Raw genomic sequence first — 25013 nt, 5'->3', positions numbered from 1 at the left:
CAGAACTTGGTTTTGCAGATGGAAAGAGAGCGGAAGAAAAATCAGCACCACATCCATGAAGCAGAACAGCAACATCCCCACAGCAAAATGTTGTGATGTTCATATTTTTCCCTGCATAGCAAAAAATAAGGTTTTTGGTTTTTTTTTCAGGTATATTGGGTAATTCCTCCTTACATGGAAAATCTGTTTCTGACCTGCTCTGTAATGTTGCCTTTACTTCTGCAGTGCCAAGCCTTCCTCTTACACCCTGACTGCCATCCCTGCTTCATCCCCATCTCCAGTCTATTTGCTGGCCCTTTGCTCTTCCTCGGAGAATTGATCCTAATCCTCCGCACAATTTCACCAGCGTTTGAAGGGCCAGACACTTCTCATTCCACTAATCTAGAGATGAGGATTCTGGAGATCGCTTCGTACACACCCCTTCTGCCCCCAGCCCTGCATGACCTTGCCTTTATCTCCACAAATCTCCACACTGAGGAAGAGGACAAATAAGTCTGCATCAAAGTAAACTTATTATTTCCAGGTTTCCTATTCTTTATTTTTAATCGTGTATTTTAAATGTCAATAGCAATTGTTAGGCTCCCATCGAAGTAACAGTATGTATTTCCACAAGGAAATGATGAAATTTGAGGGTTTTTTCTTCAGAAGCGCTGGGGCTTCCACCTTTCTATGTGTTATTATTTGCTCAAACAATTTCAGAATTAAGGCAAACGTATGCTTTCCATATCACGTTCCCGTGCACCCTCTATCACCACCTATATTCTGGCTGCTGGGTCGGTGTCAGTGAGAAAACAGCGTTTGCGTTCAAGAAAGAACATTTTGGAGCAAGTCCCTCGTGAAGTCAGAAACGTGCACCACGAGGTGTACGTGCTTTTAGGGCAGGAAGAACGGAGCTCTGTCATCTGGGTATGGCCGGTTGCCTCAGATATCTCTGTTAGTTGCCAAATTCAACGGGTATTTCACAAAAAGGAGAACAGACAGGGAGAAGTGGCAACAGACGCAGGGGGAAGACTCATACGTGCTGTGCATGGCCCTCGCAGAGCCCTGATGCCATGCGGGACTACTGTGCGGGAGCAGTAGGGAGGCCCTGCTCCACCCCAACCCTTTGGCCGCTCCCTCAGGGCCTCACGCTCCCCTCAAAGGCACGGCCGCGGTGCCAGCCTGGGCAGGGGGAGCCAGCCCAGGCACCTCGTACAAGCTCCCCCGACCTGAGGAGAGCCCCCTCTCCCTGCCGCCCCCGACTCCCTCCTGGGGCTCCCCTCAGCTTCCCGCCAAACCACGTTACCCGTCGTGCCCCGGGCCTCGCCCCGCTACAGACTCCATTTCCCATGCTGCCCCGCGCCGCCCCGGTGGCCGCCCGGTCCCAGCGGACCCCTCTCTCCCGCCGCTCGGACTCCACCTCCCGTGAGGCGCCGGGCGGCGGCGGACTCCATCTCCCGGCGTGCCATGCGGGAGCTGCGGTGGGCCGCGGCCAATCAACGCGGCGGCGCCGCAAGGGGCGGGCCCGGCGGCGGGGGAGGTTGTTTAAAGTGGCGCTTGCGGCGCGCGAAGGGGATGGCGGAACCGGCGGACTATCCCCCGTTCCAGCTGGGGAAACCCCGCTTCGAGCAGGTACCGCCGCTGCCGGCGGGCGAGGGGGCGGCGGGAGGGGGGGACAGGGAGCGGCGGCGGGAGCTGCCCCTCCGCCCCGTGAGGAGAGACCCCCTCGCCCCGCTCCTCTCCCCCCCCGCCCACCCCCAGGGCGGCGCGCTGATTGGTGCGCAGCCCCCCTGCCGTTGGGCCGCACGGCTGTCACTCAGAGCCACCGCCCCCCGCCCCGCGGCGGCTCCCGCGGCGGGCGGTGATTGGCGCGTCCCGCCGTGCCCCTGTGGCTCGGGGCTGGGGGGGGGGGGGGGGGGTCGCGGTGTGAAGCCTCTGGGCCGCGGGTTCGAGCCCCGCGGCCGCCGCCCGGGGCAGCGGGGCTGAGCGGGGGTCCTGGGCGCCAGCGCACGGCGCGGCCTCGTCTTTCCTCCCCCGTGGGACGGTGCGAGGGCTGGGCCCTGCCCCGACGGGGGTGGCGGCGAGCCCAAGGTTGCGGGGAGGTGAGGAGCTGTGCCGGGAGGGAGCGGGGTCCCTAGGGCAGGGCCCCGGGCAGTGGGGAGGACGGAGTGGGTGTGGGAGCCAGGGCCGCTCCCGGGTGGGCACTTCGGCCGCCTCACAACGGGCTGTCCGTGCTGCGGGTTCAGATGGCTGCTTGGCTGCGGGGTCGGCGTGATGGCTGGGCAGGGGTTGATGCTCACAAAATGGCGTCGTGTGGGGTGTGTGAGGTGGCCGCCGAGGAAACGTGGTTTGGGACGACGCCTGAGGTGAGGAAGCGGCACCAGAGCTGCCCCGTCCTCGGTACCCGACGTCTGGGGAATGGCGAGGAAGGCCTGCGGCCCGCAGCAGCTGTCCCTGGGCGAGGAGAGCTGGTGCAGGGGTCAGAGCAGCTTCTCCCTGCTGCCGCCTTCCACAGCCTCTGTTCACAAGCGCTCTGTGGGGTCCCCGCTATGGCATGGTGGCCAAAGACCCCTCTTTGTTCTCGTGGAGCCGTGTCAGACTTCTGATACGGCTGGCAAAGTTCATAAAACCTCCTTCACTTGCTCTCGAGCTGTGTAAGACACCTCTGGAGAGGAATGAGCCATTGCAACTACCAAATCAAGAATGAGCAGCAGGAGTCTGCTCATTAATAGGGGTGTCCACCCCCCCCCCCCCCCCCCGCATTGGGGCAATCTCCAAGGAGACTCTCTTCCCATCATCCACACAAAATCTGTACGGGACTGCTATTTGCCAACCGCCTGACTTGCTAATTGCAGCTCGTAGAGCTTGGCTTGACCGAAGCCACCCGTTTGGGTTGCTGAGAAGTCCAGTTGCTGATTTCCCATGGGGAGCCAGCTCTCGGGTGGTGGATCTACGTGCCTCTTCCCCCGCCGCTTTATCCCTCTTGGGGAGGTTGTGGTGAGACCTCCTCGGAGCGACAGATACAGATCCCCCGCAGCAAGGAAGGGGTGACTTCCCCGCGCCGGGAGCCTGTTCGGCTGCGCGAGCCGAGGGATGCTCAGGCTGGGGAGACGGAGCTTTTTAATAAGGAGAGGAGGAGGAGGAGGAGACGCTACTCCCTTCTAGACACCACAGATGATTCGAGGCACACTTGGCAGCGAGTCAGGCACAGAATCGGTGCGTTCTGTTCATTAAGGAGCGACTGTCACTTGTAGCAACATTTAGAAAATGTTTCGAGGGGTATGGCAGGATGTTAATGATTGCGTGCGCGTTTGAGCGGAGAAGTCCTCTGTCCTCGCTGCCACTCCTGGGAGATGAGCTGGGCTGTGGTGTAAACCCAGTGAGGGCTGGAGTAAGGGCTGCCCATCAGTGAAAGCACCCTTGGGCTGGATGGTTCAGGGGTGCTTTGCCGGAGGGCCACACTGAGCATTGGAAATCATTCCCCTTCTCTTTCATAGTGGTTTTATTTCTTTCCTGTAAAAATTTCTGCAAAGCAGCGTGGAGGTCTGGTGGGAGCTGATGGATGGGTCGTGGTGCTGGTGTCCTGCCAGCTCTCGCCCCACGCTCCCCTGTTTTCTCCTGCTCCATCTGCCCATGTATGAAGCGTGGCTGGACAGCCCAGTTTGGGATCCAACAGCGTTGTGGGGTCACAGAGCAAGAGAGGGTTGAGTGTTGTTGGGGGTTAGGGCACCTGGTCGGATCCTGCGGTCGGCTCTGCTCGCATTGGGATGCAGCAGCCTGCCCCGTCAGCGCTGCAGCCACGTGCCCGCTCCCATCGCACGACCTGGCAGAGCCAAGGTCCTTCATCTCTGGGTCAGACAGTTCTGGTTATTTATTTCCCCCATCTTGACCTTGGTGTTTGCTACCAAACTTCAGTCTCTGGGGCTGCGGGATGGTGCTGGGGAAGAACGCCTACGCGAGCCCGAGGGATCGGCGCACCTTAAACGCCATGATCCTTTTCTGTCAGCCGTCAGCGCGTTTCCTCCACAGCCTTTCCCATTCCTTCGGTGGCCTGTTGCTGCGGGGTTTTATCTGTTTATAAGATCTCGGCTTTAGTGGTCCAGCTGACAAAGGATGCCTTACTTGTTTTGGAAAGGATTAGTGACGCTTCGGGTGGTTGTTTAAATTCTAGACGTAGCCCCGTGTGATGACAGCATTTACTCTTCCTCTGAAACGCTGGCTTGGAGCAGGTCTGGGGCTATTTAAGGGGAGATTTGACTAAAACTGGGGCTGGGAGAGATGCAGGGAGCTGTGCTAAGCATCTTTGTCCCGGTGGGGGAAAACAAGGAAAAGTTGTGTGTTAGGAACAAAAACCTTGGAGAGCAGACTCGGCTGCCTGGGGATTTGGTTCAGAGGAGACACGGTGGTTTCCTTCCCCCGCCGTGACCCAGAGTCCCCGGAAAGCGGCTGAGCAGAATTTAGGACAGCGGGCGGGAGACGTCCATCCCCAGCACCACCTCTGAGGTTATTAAATTACCCTTTTCCCATCCCCTGTTTTGCAGTTCACTTGTTTTTCTTGATCTTCGGGCGAGTGGCATTTTGTTGAGTCACCTTTTTTTTATTTTTTATTTTTTATTTCTTTGCTGGGAAGAGCCTCTGCCTCCCGATGGAAGCGGGCTATTTTTAGGTAAAAGAAGAAATGAGGATGTTAAGCTTGAGAATGTGTGATAGGGACTTAATTTTCTGACGAGTAGTTCTAATTTGTTAGGCATACTCTTTTTTTTTTTTTTTTTTTTTTCCCTTTAGGGATTCGGCAAGCGCTCCCTCTACTAGAGCCAGAGCACTAACTGTGCATTCGCAGTGCTCTGGGGTCTTTGCCTGTATCCCAGGCATTTACCCTGGGCAAAATAAATGCATTTTTTTTCTATCAGAAGGGCTGAGGAAACCTTTCCAGCAAGGGTCTAAATAAGGTGTGGGTGCGGTTGTTTGCTAACCAGGGGTGTTAACTGCTGGAGAAAGATAGCACCAGTTAAACTCTGGTGTTTTTATTGGGGTCAGCCCTCTAAAAAGTAACACGAGGTTGTCTTAGCTAGTGCAGGAGGACTGCAAGTACGGGGGAAACCGAACAAGAAGAGAGCTGGCTTCCTTCACGGCTGAAGTCATCTCAACAAGCAGAACTCATGAGCGTGCCTTGTCCTCTTTGCTAAGTAGGAAATAATAAAAAAAAGAAGTCACAGATCTTAGATCCTTCAGGGGAAGGAGAGGGAAAGAAAGGGGAATAAACCCAAACCAGAACCGTAAACATCTTTTATCCCTTGAACAGCTCAGCGTGTACGTACCATCACGGAGTACAGGACGTGCTGAGGATGTTTTATTCTGTTGGCCAAACGTGCCATTTCTATGACTGCAATCGTAACAGCATCGTTAGAGATACGCTGTTGTCAGAGCTTGACCTTGCAGATATTTTAAATGTTGGAACTCAACACATGCTAATCTCAGAAATGTCTTATAAGGACATTAGGGCTAAAAATCATTACGTCCTGCTCTTTGTATACTTTAATCTGGCAAGCTTAAAGCACAATCAGGGTTTGTTACCCCCCTTAGCAAAGCCACGTGCCTCCTGTGTCCAAGATAACCCTTGCAATAACACACAGATAAAGACGCTGTTGATTAGATATGCCTCTCAGGAGCTTAATGGCTTGCTGCTTGCATACTGTGATTGCTGAAAGCCCTGGTACAGGCAGCGGGAGGAACCAGAGCTGTATTGTAACAGCGTAAAGTTAACGCAGAAGTTCCTACTCATGCTGCTCAGTGTAATGTTATTTTCCACTTCAAAAACTGAATGAAAACTCCTCTCTCCTAAAGGGTCATCGTTATGGAGAAGGGATTGTCTTAAAAGGCTGCGGAAGGATGTTTAAGCTTGGTTTGCAATTGCTTTAACTCTTGTGTATGTGCAGGTCCAGCCCAGCACGTACAAGCTGCTTGAGATGAGGTTGGCATATGCTAAATGGCGTTTGCTGTCACCGAACGTGGCTTTCTCAGCCCTGAAGACGGGCTAACCCTGTTTATCCTATGCGATCTATTGGGTCCTGCAAACACATGCTTAAAAACGAATTGCAGAGGAGAAGAGGAAATACAGACACCTTTGGGTTTGATGTTTATCTGTTAACTTCACAGAACCTGCCAAAAAAGCCATCCCTTGGCTTTTTTACATCTCTATCAGCCAGGATTGGGTTTTAAACAAGGAGTTTGTTTGTTTGCATCTTGTGCTACAAGATGTAAGCCCCTGCTGCTCCGTGCCGTGAGAGGTTTCCATGTCTTGTCCTATCTGTGTTCATGAGCAGATCTGTCACTGCAGGTGACCAAAGTTACTGAGGTGCAGGAGCTACTCCTATACACACTCTTGGCCCTTTAATATTGTAAAGTCAAATTGAAAATATCGAAGGGCTGAGAGTCTGTAGCTTTAGCCTAAACTTGTAATTGGGGTGGACTGCAAGCGTGTGTGCAATTACACAGCTCTGCTGTCTGGCTGTACCTTGCCAGAGTCCCATTGCTCAGTGGCTTGAATTTTCTTAATTTTGTTTGGTTTAGCTTAAATATCTTCCTAATTAATTTAAAGCTGATGTAAGCCTGATTTTTAGCTCAACCCCCCCCCCCCCCAAGTCTGCATGCCTTTTGCTCTGGCTTAATTAAATTCTTTTAAAAATCACACTGTAATTAAATTGGTAAAGTTGTGCATATCCCTGTTATTCCCAGGGCTGCCCAGCATATACTCATGAGGAATACTCTCCCTCTTTAAGGTGATAAACAAGTGCTTACTAGTGGTCACTTACCTGTCTCTCACTGCCCTTCTCCAAATTTCTTGAGCCTGCAAGGAGTAGTTTCCTTTTGGCTCTTATCTCGGAGTCAGCTGGATCTTGCATGGCGCGCAGCACAGCCGTTTAAATGACCTGGAGCTGCGATGTAGTCCTGTGCTCGCTATGAACTGCTGTGCCATGAAAGGGAATTAATATTCCCAGCTGCTTTGCAGAACTTCATCTTGCTTGCAGGCTGGTGAGAAGTGGTCCCAAAATAGCCGCGATTAATCACAGGAAATTTGTGTTATTCAGTTTTCTTCCAGATAACTGTTTACTACAACAGAAGTTACAGGAATAAAATGGTGACAAAGACCACGGATGGGTATTTGGGAGCTGAATGTTAAACTTCTGGGTGTCTTGCAAGCTCCATCCCTTGCATGAGTATGACGGCCAGAGCTGGAAATGATCCTGTTAAAAAGGAACCATCCTGGATTTTCACTTAAATCTGGTTTTGGTTGACTGCAGTGTGCCGCAGGGCTGCTGCTGTGCTGGTGCACTGAACAGTGCCTGGCTGTTCTGTGCCCCAGGGCTTGATCCTCTCATCCCGTTCACTTGTCCTAACAACTCTTGGTTTGCTGGATGGGTGCAGAGTTGGTGTGTCCAGTTCAGACCTTGGAGGGAGGTGGAAATACCATGGTTTCCCCCTATGAGATGATGGTGGGCATGGAGTGATGGAGAAAGGATGGAGGAGAAAGGCTCAGAAGGAGGTATGGGAAAAGAAAGCAGTTCATGTGTGATGTACAGCAAAAGAAGACACACTGGAACAGCTAATAACACCGTTTTAGCACTGAAATGGCATCTAAAAGGCAAATAAAATCAAATTCCCTCTTCTTAGAATTTGTAATAATCAATTAACGAATGAGGATGTCTTTGCCGGAGCCTGAGACAAGGCAGTAGTTGGTGGGAGAAGGGCTGAGCAGTGCCTTGGCCGTTTGAGTTGCAGGAATAACAGGATGATCCGTCATGAGGACCTGCAGAAAGTGGTTCCCTAAGTATAAGGATTTACAATATGGACCGTGGGCAAGTACTTGCCACAATGCCTGGCCTTTCCCTGCTTGTCCTGCACCCCAGGAGTTTGTTGTAGCACCGCTTTGCTGAGAGAATTCTGTTACGTACAAGAGCGCTGACTGCTTTGTTTATCCTAAAGCCCTTTAACTAACAGAGCTTAAAAAGAAAGCAGCTATAACCCAGGAAAGCAAATGCTTGTTAGCAATGGCAGAACTTCAGGCAGTTACAGAAGAAAAGTATAAAAACTAGAAACTACAATATTGTACTTCACCTGAGGTCAGTCTCTTGTTTTCCTGACGCTTTCAGTGGGGCATCTCTTTGCTGTAGAAACCCCAAGATGACATTGCAGCGTCTGGTCTGATCTAGATTAACACCAGATTTTAAATATATTTTCTTTTTTTTTAATATAAAGAGAAAGGAGTAAGGAAAATGTCTCTGTAACATATTTCTGAATTTATTTCTTCCAGCAGTTTTCAATTAGCTTCTTCATAGGGGTTTCTCCATTCCTCGTAGCAGAGCCAAAAGGTCCTGCAAGAAAATTGAGAAGATCAGGTCAATCCCTGCCCGATCACTTGGCTTTACCTGGTGCTTTGGAGTGCTCAAAGATAACCAGTAACGTGCAACGGATTCATTTGGTCTTGGAAAATAATTTGGGAGTTGAATGTATTTTAAGCTGAAAGAATTTTGTTATGTTCTTATTTACTTATTTCTCATCACTTGTATTCACCGTTAAACACCATACTCCCATCACACAAAGCGCTGCAGTGCTCAGTGAAGCCCAAGTGTAAAGTGTCAGTGCGTAAATTAAAATAAAGGTGTTCAGGGGGTCTCTGGGTTGACTCCTTGTAGGCCCACTGTGGGAACCCATTTTTTTAGTTTGTTAGAGCCAAAGAAGCCCTTCTTGAAGGCTTCTTGTCTGTGGTCAGTCTGCAAAACAGTCTGTTGTATTTTGGCTATTGATTTCCTACTTATCCTGTAGAAACTTGGTATTTGCAGGAAAGTATTTGAATCAGGATTGGAGAGGAAAATCCTGATCTGTTCTGTGAGTTCAGTTTTGTGGTTCTGTTCATGAAGGCGTCTTGAGTTGCAGTTGTGGTGCAACAGTTGGATCTGATTTAATTTGCCCCTAAATTTCTGAATGATTAGGATTTGGGGTTTTTTTTGCCTTTTGTTTTGCATGCAGCTCTGTGAAAACAAATACCAATCTTTAATTAAAAAAATTCTGATGGCTTTTAGACAAGAGACTAAACCTGGGACGCAGGAACTGACCTGGATGATGGAAAGGCAACCAGCAAGGTCTAGCAGTGAAGCAGCTTTCCGTAGTCATCTAAAAGGGAAAAACACAAAGTCCCGTGGCTCGACAGCAGTAGAAACAACGGGTATTTTTTGCTCAGGGGCTGTACAGTTGTGGTAAATACACCGCTGCTTAGGAGGGCTGAGCAGTGAAATACGCAGTGGTGATGTTTAGATGCAGCCTCAAGAAGACAACTTTGCTCTTGTTTTGAATTTGGTTCCATTTTATGTGGTTCTCGGAGAGACCACAGAAAGAGAGCTTTTGTTGTGGAGAAATGAGGTTCTCGTTCATCAGAGTTTAAAAAAAACCCCCAAAACTTGTTCAAACTCGTACCTCTCTACTTTTTGGGGCTGGTTTTTTCATGAAACAAGGTAGGGCACCGTGAATTGACTTCGAGGTGTTTTAGATGTAGAACTGGGGATTTCCACCCATCCCACTCTGCCACTCATCTCACTTTGATATCGCTCTCCCCTGTCCAAGGCTGAGCTTTATTCGCTTCTTTTCCCCCTAGGTTTTTTGATTGCGAGCGAGCCCAGCTTGCATGTGCATGAGGGGGAGAAGCTGCATGGGAAAAGTGCTTTTTTACCAATTAAATGTGTTTTGGGTTTTTTTTTTCCCCAGTTGCTTGATTAACAAAGCTGCTCTCTTTAAAATCTTGGCTGGACGTGGGAGTGAATGAGGTTTAATGCAGTTGCCTTGTTTGAAGAAACTTGGACTAGAGGCAGCAGAGCGAGAAGTTTGTTAATGGCTTGTCTTCTGCTGTGCTGTCCCATGGTGGTGATGAGGGATGTCGTTGAGCCAACCCGTGAGCGTGCAGAGCTGATCAGGGTGTGTTAAAGGATAACTCACTGTTATGGGATTGCAGCTCATCCTGTTTCTTGGGGACTGGGAAAGAGAGCAGGCAGAGTTTGGTGTCAATCGCTGTGATGGAGATTGAGCCCCAGGGTGGCAATAGCCCTTCTGCTGGAAAGGTTGGGTGGTGGCTGAGCACCAGAATCCCCTTCGTGGGAGACTTATGAGTGGTTTTCGCTTCCCAGAGGCTCATAGTAAGAGCAACAAGGAAAAGCACGTTCATGTAATTGCATTGTGGAGAGCTCATGGTAATGCAAAAAGAAAGTGGAAACCACAGCCGATGAGTTGGGTCTTGTTGCCTGCCTTAGGGGAGGGAGGACGGACTTGAGCTCAAGTCTCCCTGCCTGGTCTCTTTGTGCATCCTTGATGGTCAGAGACATTCTTGAGAACTGCCTTCTGCCTTGTGTTTGGGCCTAGGCAAGAAGTACATCTGCCTTCCTATTGTCCTTTCTTTGAAGTAGCAGTAGCAAGAGGGTGATTTCTTTATTTTTTTTACAAGTGGGGATGAAAGAAGCAAGCACTGAAATAGTCCTGTCTGCCAGCAGACAAGCAGTTGGCCCTAGGTGACCTTGCACCATGAAGTGCCTTATGGTATCTGAGAAAAGGACACTTTGGCCATCATCTCCTAGCAAGTCCATAGCACAGTGTCTGCTATTTGTCCGGGTTAATTTTCTTGGTTCCTAGCCTAGCCTGTGTATTCAGACTTTTTTTTTTTCCAGGAAGAAGGCTAGGAGTATAAAGCAATTTTGCTTCTTGAAGAAAGACTTCAGAAAGCCCCAAGACTTTTTCATACAGATCTTTAAAGTCTAATGAGCCTGGAAAAGCACTTCTTCCCTTACTGGGTTGCAGCATTTCTGGTTGGTTTTATGTGTATGTGTGCTTAAGGATATGAATGTTGGCCTATAAGCACTTGAAGGAATGGTCAGCAGCTCTGCATGGTATAAATAGCTTTTTTATTTTTATGGTTTTTGCTCTGGACCTTACTGTGCAGTTCCATGGGAGCCTGAGTGAGGGCTGTTGTCCTGACCTCGCTCGAATGGTCCGGCCCTTGCCCTGGGGCTTGTCTGACCGCAAAAGGAACGGGTTCAGGCAACACCACCACCTGAAAATGAATCCCTCCTTTAAGGATGAGACGTTTGGCACTCCTAGCTCCCTGATCAGACGGTTGCAGCGTGGGGTGAGTGTCAGCGCTGGAGAGGAGGAGGGGGTGTGGGAACGGGATTGCGGCAGGATGGGTTTGAGCTGCTGAAACGTGTTCTTAGCTGGGCATCGCTGAGGTTGCACCAGGTGAGAGCAGGAGACCAGCGCTGAGCCAAATGAACAACGACCCTGGGCTACGAGACCAGCTTCCTGAGAGCCTCTGCAGCTTTGCAAATTTAAATCTGTACTTCTAAAATAACATTTACATAATGCACATTTGAACTTATGGTCTCATTCCCCCTTCCTTGTGCCTTGTACTGTCATTTTTACCTTTGTAAAGTGGGTGTGAAATACCGATGTTCTATTTAATTCGATTTAATATTGTTTTTCTCACCGTGAAATGCATATCACAACGGTGAAGGCAGTGGAGAAATCGAGATCACTTAAATTTAAAAATCCCCCTCTTTTGTTTTTGTTTAAACCATGTACTTAAAACTGCTCTGAATTCTCTTATTGCTGTTCAGCGTCGAGCAAGTGCAGAAGGATGGGCAGTGGGAGAGGGACGATGGTACGTGGGAGCGCTCAGGATGATGTGACGAGGGACCAAGTGAGTCATGCGTTAGTCATGTCACTCCCTGCACCACTGGCAGGCATCGGGCAGTAGTGATGTGGAGGACAGTGGCATCTGCAGAGATCTTTATACTGAAAATAAAAGTAAGGCAGCAAAATGTCAAGCTCGCAAAAGCTAGAAAGTACCAGAATTAGTGTTAATTAAATCAATGCTAATTAAAAACCACTGGGCTTTTTTTTCTGAAGTTATGTGAAGCTATTTTGTTTAGTTGTGGGTTTTTCTTTTTTTAGTACAGAACATGGAAAAATAACAGCAGAGAGTTTTGTAAGCAGCTGAGAATGGGGTGTTGCAACGCGAGGTGGTGGACAGCAGTGTTGCTGGAAACTGCCATTAGAGAGGGAGTTCTGCCTGAATAAGTAGGCAGTATTATTGGTATTTCTCTGTGCTCGATGGACTCAGCTGAGAAGAACCAGCATGTTTCATAAAATTATGCCAGGCTGTGATTAAATGCCATTCTCGCTGCTTTATCCATATTCCAGTCCTTTATTTATAGCACTCTTCTGCATTACAAACGCAAGAAGAGATTTGCCTGCGCGTGGCTTTGGAGCACCCAGGGCAAAGGGGTCCCAATAGTCAAGAGCACCTGGAGGTCCGTGACCTGTGTCCTTTCTGCATCTGCGATGGGCTGCAAATTCCTGGTGTGAATTCTGCTGGGGAGAAGCCACGGGAGAGAGAGCAGCCGCTGGACCAGGCTGCCCCGTGTCCATTTGGCTTTGCCAATGCCCACGTGAGAGTTTAGGCTGCACTGTGGCAGCTCTGGCACTCAGCCTCCATCTGCATCCAGATGAAAGAATCCAGACTGATGTTTGAGTGATGATGTACATGTATCCTGAGTGCTCTTAATATATCAATATTTCATGGTCCGGTGCTTTGGGCTTGCCTAAATTAAATTTTTATTTTTTATTTTTTTTCTAAATACTGAGTCAAAACTGTTCTCCTTTCCTTTGGAGCTGCCCATGATCTTTCCAGCCTATTTCACAGACACCTTCCCCTTTCTTTCAGACTCTCTTCCCAGTTCTCTGTATCCCTTTCTGGTCCTTCAGACACTTTTGCTGCTCCAGACGAAGGCACCTTCACCAGCTTTTGCACAGCATTATCTCTATGCACGCACATTTAGATTGGATTTTTCCAAACGTGCAACTGAGAACAAGCCCAAAGCATAAAGTTATGGTTTCTTTTACATATGTTAAGGTTCACAATCCATCTCCTGCTCTGTGTTTCTGTAGGGACTGGCACAATGAAACCCAGGCCTAGTTTAGTGCCTGGATAATTCTGCAATAAATGTAAGATGCAAAACTGGGTTTGTACTTAGTCTCATCTTTTACCTTTCTCATTCTTCCCATCAAGGAGAAAACGGCTCTTTCCCTTGTTGAGACTTTAAACTCTTTTTAGAGCATTTGAAAATAAAATTTCACATACCTGGTTTTTTCCCAGCAGTGTATGGGTGCAGGAGTTTCTTCACACTAGTCTCCCCCCAAAATCAGGGACCCTGTGGTGCCGCTGGTCCCGTGAGATGGGTGCTAGTGGGAATGAGGACAAGCAGCGTAGGGACGGTGTTAAAGACATTGCAGGGTGGGAATTCCTTCGACAGCATCGCTCGGCGTGGGAGGTCTGGAGCGGCGCTGTTGGGTTTTTGTGGCCTGAGACATCTCCCAGGAGTCCCGTAAGGAGGGTTAAGCAGGCAACATGTCTTTTTTGGGGGAAAAAGTAAAGGATATTTTAGCAGCTTGACAGTATCTTTTTATTAAAGCATTTATATTGGTATCCTGTTAATAGCAACAATCCTATTAGCAGGGTCCAAGTCCTCATCTTTTCCTTTCAGACTTTCTATTACAAATTACCAGTGAATAGCTTCTATATTTTCTTTTTAGTTGCTCCTTAGTTCTGCAGAGGAAATAAAACCTTTCTCTGCAGCAGGTGAAAGGCAATTTCTAACTGAACACTTTTTTTTTTTTTTTTTCCCTCTGTCTTCCAGACTTCATTTTATGGCAGATTCAGACACTTCTTGGACATCATTGATCCGCGCACTCTCTTTGTTACTGAGGTAATGTATACATGCCTTGTTTTCCGAAAGTACTGTTTATTAGACAGGTTTGGATTAAAAACAGTTTCTTCTGTGAACAGCAGAAGTAATGAAGCCAAGTTTCCTGTGGATTTGTGTCTCACCGTTGATTTATTGCCCAACTGAGCTGTTAAATCCATAGCAGAAACTTGCTTTTTGTTAGACATCAGTGAATCCACACCAGTCAATCTCCCATCTCCCTCTAGTAACTGGTGAAACCCTGAACTGGTTTCAGTCAAACTTGCCAGTGATGCCTTCTTCTCAGAAGGACAATTCCTGCAAGAAAAAATGCAGGTGAGTAGATGAGAGAGCAATTAATGCTTCGCGGATGAAAAGAGCTGCAGTATGAGCTGGGTGGGCTTGCACCGCAGTTTTTCAGTGGCTGCACTCAGGAAGACCTTTTCCTGGTTATTATCCCAGGCTTTTGGGTTTCTGGCCCATTTCTGTTTCATTTGGTGTCGTCTAGCATTACTGCATTTCCCTGCTTTCATAAAATACTGAACTAATACTTGTGGGGAATCCTTTAGAAGAAATATTTCTACTGGTGATCTTAAATGCTGCCTGTTGGCCAGAAAACTTAGGAATTTGCTTTCAGTGAAGGGCACTTGCCTTTTTGTTTTTCTTTTCTCTTTTAATTTTTTTTTTTGAGGTGGAGTAGCGTAAGATGAAAATATATGTGCAAACAATTCTGAAAACACAGAGAGCTGAACTGCTCACTGTAGCTGGTGGTGAACTGAGTCCAGTTTTTTACACACTGAGATGGCAGGGAGGGAAAAAGACCCGATGCAACTTTAAATAATCTTTTCCTTCAAAATCAGCTTGCTTTTTTCAAAAACATAAGGCTAAGATGTATCGTGCCATTCATTTTGAGTACCTTTTGGATGTGTGCCCAAGGGAACCGCAGACAATAAAGCAGCTGTTCTTACACCGTTACATTGAAGATTATACTTTCCCTTGTAAAAGCACTGGTTCAGGTCAAGTCTGAGATTAATTTTCAAAAGCCACCAACCTTGATATGGAGCTCAGCCTGGAGAGGTAACCTGCTAGCAAAAGAACGTCGTAATTCCAAAGAGACTGTTAGCCATCATCGTCTCATGGTAAAAGGGAATGAAAATCACAGTATTACCTGAGGATGCAGTGCACTCTGCACATGCTAGAGCTGCTATTTAAAGAGGATGTAAGCACGTACGCCAGAATAAAAACGATACTACACATTAAAGGCTTGGTGCTGCTCTTACCTTAGCAGATATTTAGTGTTAAGTGCAACGCAGTGTGTATTGAAGGAGAGTGTTTGACAGTGTAGGGAATCCTCCAGTGTACATTTCACAGAAATCACAGAATCACAGAATTGTGTAGGTTGGAAAAGACCTTTAAGATCATCGAGTCCAACTGTAAACCTAACACTACCAAGACCACCACTACACCATGTCCCTAAGCACCTCATCCAAATGTCTTTTAAATACCTCCAGGGATGGCGACTCCACCACTTCCCTGGGCAGCCTGTTCCAATGCTTGATAACCCTTCCAGTGAAGAAAAATTTCCTAATATCCAGTCTAAACCTCCCCTGGCACAACTCGAGGCCATTTCCTCTCGTCCCATCACTTGTTACCTGGGAGAAGAGACCGACCCCACCTCTCTACCCCCTCCTTTCAGGCAGTTGTAGAGAGCAATAAGGTCTCCCCTCAGCCTCCTTTTCTCCAGGCTGAACAACCCCATTTGTGGTGATGCAGAGGCTGTTGTATGTAGTTTGTGAGCTCTCTTTGTATATTGTCATAATTTTGATTCTGAAATGCATAAATGGATGTGAGGGGCCTTCACTACCTAATGATAATTTTTGGAGGGAAGGAGAGGATACTTCGCATGCAAAAGGGAATGGGATGTTGGAGAAGGGAGACTGTCTTTGGCCATTTTTGTCATGCACTGAGAATGCTAATTACACACCTAAAGACAGTGAGGAAACTGAGACTCAGAAATATACGGATCCAGACAAACATTGAAACGCCCCTCTCTCATCAGGCTAATTTGCACTAGAAAGCTTTGCAGAGTTGGTATTTGGTAGGTTTCCATAAGCCTGTGCTTTCCAGCCTACTGCTCCGGGGCATGATGTCCGGGACAGGATGTGCTCGGGATATTCAAGGATGAACACAGGTCCTGGGCTCCAGGCAGCTGCACCAGGAGGTCCTGAGTTGAAGTCACTTGGGAGAGAACTGCTTCTGGTAGGACACAAGAAACAGGTGATTCTGCTCATCTTTTCAGTGGATTTTGTTATGCCTCAGCTTGTTTTGCTTTCCTCTTTTTGGAGGAAAATTTTGTTGGGCAGAGATCAGCCATCCAGTTCTGTTTAGTTAAAATTTCTCTTCCTTCAGGAAAGTTTCCATGTTCTAATAATCCTCGCCTTTCTCAGATCTCCATTTAAGCCTATAGCGTGTGTATGTATGTAGTGTATTTTTTTTAAGCTGGGTAACCCACTGTGCATAATGCAAGACCAAATTATTGTTTTTTACAATGGCACTAATACAGAAAAAAAGACAAAATTCTCAAACCTATTTCTTGTGTATCTCCAAAGTGGGGGGATATGAGTGAACTTGATTGATTTAGTGATTCTACTTTTTGCAGTAACAGAACAGGTTTAAGGAGAATGCGCTGTGCTCACGTTTGGGATGGGGTAAGCACTTTCACACTATGGTTATGGTAGTATAATGAAACAATTAAAATTGAGCACTATAACTGAGTCTGGTTTCACTGGGTACCCAAAACCTGTAATTCTGTCTACCCGTTTTGTTACCTTCAGCAACAAGCAGTTCTGGTTCCAGAACAGGTATTTGAGGTTCCTGAAAGGCTCACTTTTTCCCTCCTTTGTGAATTTCTTACTTTTTTAAGGGCTGAATCTCTTCTGCCCTTGAGGGCAATTATCTTGCTTGTCATGCTTCGTTGAATATAGAGGGTGTCTAGACTTTTGGGTAAGCTATCTGTGAGTTGGGTACCTGCTCTGAACTTTGAGATGATCCCTCCTGTGGCTCAGCTGCATGCTCTTCTACCTTCCTGTTGTCTCCTTTTCAAATTGTGAGAAGTTTTTTGAAGGGGTTGGTAAGACTGGGGGTACAGAGTGGTCAGCTGGTGTAACGATTTTTCCAGATGCCTTTTGATGAGGTTCTTCTAAGAAAGTGAGACCTAGGGAAAAAAGAGCAAAATCCAAGTGGCCCATTTTTATCCTGGAGACAGCTGTCAAGATCTGAGTGCCTCAAGCAATTCTGGACCCCAAGCTGAACCTCAACAAGTCCTTCTATGGGGTCTAGTAAGCATAGATCTGGGCTTCATGGTCTTCAGGAATGGCTTGGTGGCTGTCCAAAAAGGAAATGCCCTCCGTCCGTTTTCTTTGGGAGTTTGAACTATATGATAGTGATACTTCAGTAGACCTTCTGCCATGCATTTCGTGAAGTCTACATGAGCTCTCTTTCCTTAAAGAAGTCTCTTGGCAAAACAGATATGAACACCTGGGGTCACGGGAAGCACTTCTCAGAGCACAAAAGCTGCTTTCTTGATTGACCTGCTTGCTGTGCTCTGTGTATCTGATCTTGCGCTTTAAAATACTTTGTATATATGTGTAACTAAAGGCTGTTTGGTTTCATTTCATAATTTAGGTGGCAAATTAAGATCTAGAAAGGGTTTGATGAGAAAGCAGCCGTTTACGGAGAGCTCCTTCCCGCTGACAGATGGCTGCATCTTTCAGGCCCGGGGTTCTCGGGGAACAAATAAATTGCTGTTTGTCTTGGAGAAGCTCTCTAGCAAATGAAAAAAAAGTACATAAATGAGGCTGTAATGAGAATGGAGGTTAATCCCATGGAAAATGCTGGGAAATGTAATAATATTTTTTTTTCCTACATCCTTTTTTTAATTCCTGTGTATTACATCATTGCATCCTACTGGTGGCTGTGTTTTGAGGAAGGATGCAGTGATCCCTCTGAGTGGGGCGAACCAAGCACAGTGATATCAAGTGTAATTAGTCTCAGTGACAGTCTCTCTTACTCATTTGTTTTTTTCAGTAAAGCAAATTCTTAACACAATTAAAAACTTCCTTGTCTTTTAGAGGTTCTTAAGCATTAATCCTCAAGGGATGCATACTGAGTACTGCATTATGTTGTAGCCGAACTTTGCAGTCTGTAAACTGTCAAAAAGAAAGTGTGTGCTTGTGCGAGGCACGTGGCAGGGGCGGTTGGAAGCCAGTTGCTCCAGTTTTACCTTTAGTGGGTTCTGGTAGAATAATTACCTGTATCCAGCTTACCTACCAATTTTACTTGCTTTCTGAGTGCATATGATACTGAAACAAGGCACCGACCTTGTGTCAATATTGACATGTAACCTCTAAAGAGGAGGTTTTCTTGTGTGCTAATTCATATAATTACTGGCTTTCTAATGAAATAATTTTTTGGCAGCTGCAAATTTGCAAACTTTTCCAAGAAGCAGGAAATATGTCATTTTAGAGGTCAAGCCCAACAAGTCCTGTCGCTGAGACCATGAGAAACCCCTCAGTGGGTGTAATGCCTATTTTCGAAATGTGTGAGGTTAAAATGATTGGAATAATACTTTTAATTGCTCTGTAATTAAGGTCCATCGGGAGAAGCAGTAGGGACCAGCAGATATTTTGATAAGGCTAACTTATCCCATCTGACATCAGTCTGGACAGACTGTTAACGCTCTGTGGGAAGCTCTTCATGGAGAAAGCTGTGGATCTGATAATAATTCAAAGCAAAAGTGAAATAAGAATTAAACTGAGCTCAGAGGGGCTGTGTGTTATCTGCTTTTGCTTTATCTCATTGTTTAAAGCATAAATCTGCAGAGCGCTGAGCATCTTGCGTTCCCATATTTGGGTTTAAAATGGAAGCAGGATTAGATGTATGTTATTTATATGAACGATACCTTCTTACTCAGCAGATTGACTGTCTGTGTTTATTCAGTGTCACATCTGCTGGCTCTACTTGAACAAAAAGTTTCTGGCTCCTGTTGTCTGTCACTGTAGATCCAATACAATAGGGCCAGCTGGAGTCAAGTCTGCCGTATGTATCATCCGTAGAGTAGTGAGACAAAATCGGAAACTGTTGAGTTGCTGATGGCAGAGCACAGCTGGATTTCCCTGTCCCACGTCGAATTTGTGGTGCCGGTGGGCAGAAGACTCTTGCTCTGGATCACGTGCCAGTAAGTCATCATTGGTCCGAACCTGAAACCAGTGAAACTCGCAGGCACACAGCAGATCATCACTGGGTAATGCGGCCTCGAAACCCCGATACCAGCCCTGTACGAGCAGAGTGAGATGCAAACTGTTCCAGCGTGCCCTGTCCCATCAGTGGGTTTTCTCTTAAAAGCCTTGAATGCAAAACTTGACTCTCTTTCTGTTGATTCTGTAACAGTAATGTTGTAGTGCTACTGGCATAATGACTGTTATTACGGTCTGTATGTGCACATATGGGTTTCTGGAGGCAGCTCTAAGCCATGTGTAGGCATCAGTTGAGATCCAAGAGAAGACAAGGCACAGATCTTTCAGACAGAAACAGTGTGCCCTTGAGCAAGGAGGACAAGGTGAAAAATCAGTACAAGAGCTTACGCGCTGGATGGAGGTGTCTGACGCATGTACATGTGTGCAGTCATCTATGGGACCCAACGCAGTTGTCCTTTATCCTGCCAGGGTGCTAGAGTGATGGCCGTGAGGGGCTCGGGGTGCCAACAAAGGATTCCTGGAGGTGGCCATCAGCTCAGCGTGATGTGGGCTACTGTCCTGCTGGCACCTCTGGGTTTGTTCTTTCTCCTCCTTTCGTTGGCATGCCAAACTAAGCCCCTAATAACATGGTCCTTCAGCAACTCTTTCTACAAAGACTGAAACATTCTGCTGATGTAGTCCTGCAGGTGTACTCCAGGCAATGACCTTCTGAGTCAATGCCTGTTGGCCTGAGTCAGGGCAGAACAGGTTACGTTAGCTCTTTGCACTAAAACCTAGGGGTTAAATCTAAGCTGGTTCATCCAAACTGAGTCAGGTAGTGGTTTTTGGCTGTGCAGCCAGCTGACGTGGCTTGTGCCATGCAGCTGAGCACTCTTCCTCTCCAAAGGTGCCTGCTGGCAGCTGTCCTGGCCCACGGTAACTCCCAAACTGTGACTGGGAATCACTTGGCAGAGGGCTGGGTGGTCTGAATCACAACTATGCCAGAGATCATGCTGATGCAGGCTCATGCCTGGGCTCCGATTTGTTTAATAGCATAGCCATAACCATAAAACCCAGGCTCACGGATCAGTGGTAGCCTGTTGCATACGTCTCATGGGCTTAGTGAACCGAGCTGTAGTTCAAAACCTGGGTGTTTTCCAGCTGTGTTCAGCACGAGGCAATGATTGAGCCTTTTCCCAAAGACTTCTTGTTGTTGGGTGGTGTTTCCCAGGTGGATGTGGCTTAGGCTGCTGTGGTGGAGCACTGAGTGTGGAGTTTGTGCTTCTGAATCGCTGAGCACGGTAGATCCCTGGCACTGCTTCTGGGCTTAGGTTTGTAAGAACATCCTCCGGGCGCAGATGGTCTGTCTAGCACCCTATTGTGAGAGCTGAGACCCCATCATCCACCACTAGAAGTGCTCTAGTTTTTATGAGAAAAGGGGTATGAAAGAAATGATACATACTAGTAAAAACTGTGGTTGCTTTTTTTTTTTTTTTGAAGTGATGCTGTAAAAACTCAAGTGACACTTCTTCCTACAGATAGCAGTAGAGAAATCAAGCAACAATAAATATTGAAACAGTAGCACAACCTTGTAGGCAGACCTCTTTTTTCCCTGTTAAAATGGAAATGAGGTGTAATCTTAGACATTATCAACTATCATAATAATGCTGTATCGTGCTAAAAGCCAGGGAGTGGAGCTGGTTGGCATTTGGAGCTGTTGCACGCTGTAAAGCTATTTCCTATTTTTTGGAGGCTCTGGTTGAAAGAGCGTGCTTGACTTTTCTAGAAGGGATAAAAGGCAACTGTGCACTTTCACTAACGAAATTTTGAGGCTGTGGGTCATTCGCTAAAACTACCTGAACACCTCCAAGCCATGTGAAAGGCGTCTTCTTTATGTGGTCCTTGAGTTTAACGCTTTTGTTCGCTTTCTGTACCACTCTTTTGTCAACCTCGGGAACCATCAGCAGTGTTGGTCTAGGACTCTTTTCTTTGCAAAAGTTCCCCTCTCTCCCCATGGAGCTGAAAGAGGAAATTCATGAAGACTGCAATTTTAAAAGCAAAATCGGGCTTTTTTGTTTTCTGTTTGTTACCATACTAAACAAGATGGGATCTGGCCAGGGTTGTTATAGTAACTACTAAGATTTCCTCAAGAGAAGGAGAAAAAAATAGAACACAGACCCATTCATCTATTACTTCCAGTTTTTCATTCAGAGTTACATGCTGTTCTGTGTAGATAATTTGCAAGACACACAGTGTAGGTAATTTCAGTGACAAAAACACATACCAGTAATGAGCACAAATGGCTCTCCAGAATGTTGTGCTGGCACTCCTGGGTTATTTTCTAGCTTTGGAGGCAAGAAGGGTTGTCTTCCCTGGATCTGCAGTCATTAGTCATTCAGCTGTCTGGCTTTTCACCTCTGGATTATCGGGCTATCTAAAATGTTATACAATTATGTTTTATTGATACTCATGCTAGGTAATAGCCCTTTCCTAATACGATATTTTTAAACAACCATGAGGCTGATCGGGCCAGGAGCTATCAAGAACAACGTCAAGAAGCTCAAGTCCTGTTGTGATATTGTATGATTACTTTTCTTCACAGGTTGGAAATGTTTGAAGCAGCCTAAAAATCCTATTTGTTTCTCATGCCTGCAGTGCTTCATAGTTTTCCGGTGATCAACCAACACCCTTAACTGGTCTTTCTTGTAGTTGGTCATTCCAGCTACAGAGCCCTGAGGGTCTTGCAGAAATTTGAGCCTGCCCAGAAGAGCATGGCCACGAGTCCGTGCCGTTGGATTTCATCCCATGTGCCTGTTTCTCAAGGTCAGCTTTTCTTCTGTATGAGATCTTCAGCCCTTCTGGAGGAACAGTGCATCACCTAGTGCTGCATCACCAGAAAATATCATCGTAATTCATAACTCTTCCTTTTTGTCCAGTGTCCAGAGGACTTGGCTGAAATAACAAGGACTCATTTCTCTCTCTGGGACATTGGATAGATGTGGAAAAGCTTGACCAGTGACTGGCCTTATCCATTGAAGTATTCAGGATGTACTTACTTATGCTTCTAAAGAATGCAGGCTCCTTGCAGGAGAGGACCACGTATTCACTCTATCACTTGCATATTATTTTTTATTAAGATAAGTTTAAATTTAAAGACAGATTTAGCATATGTATACATAAGGGAAGGGGGCTAAGACACAAAGTTTTGTTGCTATATACAGCTTGTCTGTTATGTCTTCTTGGATGATGGCACTTTGGTTCAAGCAAGCAGGTGGAAGAGAAATCCACTGAAGATCTCTAAATCCACAGAAACCTCACCTGCCTTGGCTGAAAGCAGTGGGAGGCTGGGAAGGTGCTTAGGGGAGACATTATTTCTGCTTGCCACCTTCTTGCTTTTCCCTGTGTGCCTGCTTGTGGCCACTGTTGGAGAAAGTTTGAGTTGGGTGCATGTTTTTTCTGAACCAGTAATGAAAGCTTTTCTATATGAAGTCATTCTCTGATTTTGGGGGTAAGGCACAGTGTTTCCACAGCCAGCTTTTTAGGTGAATGGGTGATTGCCTAGCCTTTGAAGAAGGGGGGAAGATTCTTGAACCCACTCAATCATCCTTCATCTTCGATGCTCTTTGTAAAATCTGTAAAAACTGATTAATATAGTTTTCTGGTCTTCCTAATTGCCCAATAAAATGGGAACAGAAGAGCAAAAGAAAGTGCTCACACTTAGCACTAAAATATAGTCCAGTTTTGGCCTTGACCATCTTTCCTTGAGATCCTTCATGCTCCCAACATAGCCTAGTCCCCTTCGGGATGGGGAATGAACGTGTCAGCAGTTGAGGATGATGCCAAAATCTGCGAGTGGATCTGAGTCCCATCTGGTAAGAGAAATCCAGAGCAGCTCTGGGAAGTCCCAAGCCAAGTGGCTTAGCAAAGTGCAAGAAGAATGATCAGCAGCTCTTTCTGCAGCGGTGTGTCAGGCATGGAGCATGGGACAGGCTGAGTCAAAGAAGGAGCCAATTTCAGGGCAACACACCCAGAAATATGTCAGAAAACAAAAAAATTATCCCTTGTTACATGTGTGTAGTGACACAGGGCCATGAACTTCGGGCTGGTAGCACTGACCTTGGCAGTAGCACCCAACTCAAACAAGCCCCATCTCTGAGCCCACATTTTGCCAAGAATATATCGATTTTTGCAGAGTTCGTTCCTGTCTGATGCTAAACTTCGTCTGGCGTCTTTGTACAGACTCCACTTCTGCTGAGTAGCTGCTAATCAATGTGAGAATACATAAAATACATAAAATACCAGGGCTGGAAATAATGGGGCACTGATGATGTGAGCTCAGCCAGTGTAAAAATGGTCATGGATCTGATCCCAACCCGTTTGCTCTGCAAAGTGAAGGAATTGCCACTATTCCATGTCCTGTGTGTTGAATGTTTTAAGGACAATAGTCATTCATTAATTGCTGCTTTCAGGTTGGCGTAACTGCTGGCGCTTCCAAGGAAACAACAAAGTACTCTTTGATGTTTGCATGAAAGAGAGAAAACTAGTTTCCCTGCCACCGATCCCATGGATGCGAGCTCGTAATGAGCTCAGGGACGCTCGCCTTATTTACAGGAGGGCTGTGAGAGCGGAGCTTGCAGTGACGACGAGGAGCCTTGACACGATTATACTAAAACCACGGGGCTTTAGATGAGCCACCATCACACTGCATATTATTTTAGACAAAATATTCTGTATTTATGAAATGTCCTCCGGCACTAATATTATAAAAGCTGCCAAAACAACAGAGCTAGTGCCGAAATGTCAAACTGAAGTCAGTGTTACTCATCTGGATGACAGATAACCCGCAGGAGGCTTCTGAAAACGTTTAGCTGAGTGATTTGTTTGGCTTCAAATATTTAGGAGCCATTACTCGGTGATCTGGTGCTTTCTGCAGGCTTGGATAAGCAGATTTAACCCCACCGAAGCCGCTCTTTGTATCCTGCCTTGTTCCTCTTTAGCTTGGACTAGTCAAAGAATCTTTCTACCTGTCTACTTCTGCCCTGTGCTTTTTTTATTTCAAGAAATGTTTATATATTATATATAGAGAGTGTATATATATACACATTCTATATAATATAGTGTGTGTGTATATATACACACAATATATATATATTTCTTGAAATTATTATATATATAGTTCTTGAAAGTATTATATGTATATATAAACTTTGATTGCTTCAACTGCAGAATGCTTTTTTATGTTTCTATATATATGAGTAACTGTTCTGGGAGTAAGCTGATGATTCTGACAGGCTGGTAGCATGGCTTAGTGCTCTTGTGATCTCTTGAACACATGAAGTGAATTTATTCTTCTATTTTATCACAATGTGAGGAAGATCTTTATTTACACATGCAAGTATTTGAATCACTAGTGATAATCAGATTCTAACTTTAACTGCACTGATGACTGACTTTAGTATTTTTAGAGAGAACATAATCGGTTGCAGAAACCCTGTCTGAACGAGTGTGTAACAGGCACCGTAAAAAAGCAGCACAGGTCAGCGGTTCAGCGTAGTGACGCTCTGAGATCCGCCTGAAGTCTATGAAAATGTCATGGTATTTCAGCTAAATTAACTGACTTGAACTTCAATGCGCAGTTACAAAGCGGTGCTGTTGGGTCACCTTGCGTGCCGCTGAATGCTAGGTCCAGCAGAGCTGCTGCTCTTTATATGGCTGTGCTGAGACGGGGCTAAAACTTGCTGCCCTGTAACTTTTTAGTGGGCACTGAGCGATAGTGGTGATGCTTAATATGTGCAGGCTTCTACCCTGCTCTTCCCTTCCGCTACACCTCCCCAGTACCTGCGCTGGGAGAGGGTGTGGGGGCAAAGTCAGGTCTTCAATCTCAGCGGTTTCCCTGTAGACATCACTGGGAGATACCAGTCTGAGAGTTGGCGTGGAGTGATACCAGTATCTGAGATGGGTATTCTACGTTGCACCTAAATGTATCCTTTTTGTCTTAAACTATTTTCTAACTTTAAGC

General features: G+C 46.5%; 2 protein-coding genes across 8 annotated transcripts in view; one reads left to right on the top strand and one right to left on the bottom strand.

The window, feature by feature from the left end:
* Window positions 1-25013, bottom strand: part of ALMS1 (ALMS1 centrosome and basal body associated protein) — a 358966-nt gene that overhangs the window by 237400 nt on the left and 96553 nt on the right. The window lies entirely within an intron of this gene.
* Window positions 1491-25013, top strand: part of SFXN5 (sideroflexin 5) — a 103958-nt gene continuing 80435 nt past the window's right edge. For 6 of the 7 annotated variants that reach the window (XM_075499439.1, XM_075499440.1, XM_075499441.1 and 3 more), the window contains exons 1-2: window positions 1491-1611; window positions 13716-13784. In XM_075499439.1, coding sequence (XP_075355554.1) covers window positions 1555-1611; window positions 13716-13784 — 126 coding nt within the window. In that variant the 5' untranslated portion in view covers window positions 1491-1554. Of the gene's footprint in view, window positions 1612-1931; window positions 2082-13715; window positions 13785-25013 lie in introns of those variants that run through there. The other variant, XM_075499443.1, reaches the window with a different exon arrangement.

The sequence above is a fragment of the Mycteria americana genome, chromosome 4, assembly GCF_035582795.1.
Source record: "Mycteria americana isolate JAX WOST 10 ecotype Jacksonville Zoo and Gardens chromosome 4, USCA_MyAme_1.0, whole genome shotgun sequence".
Lineage (NCBI taxonomy): Eukaryota > Metazoa > Chordata > Aves > Ciconiiformes > Ciconiidae > Mycteria > Mycteria americana.
This window is presented reverse-complemented; position numbering and strand designations above follow the sequence as displayed.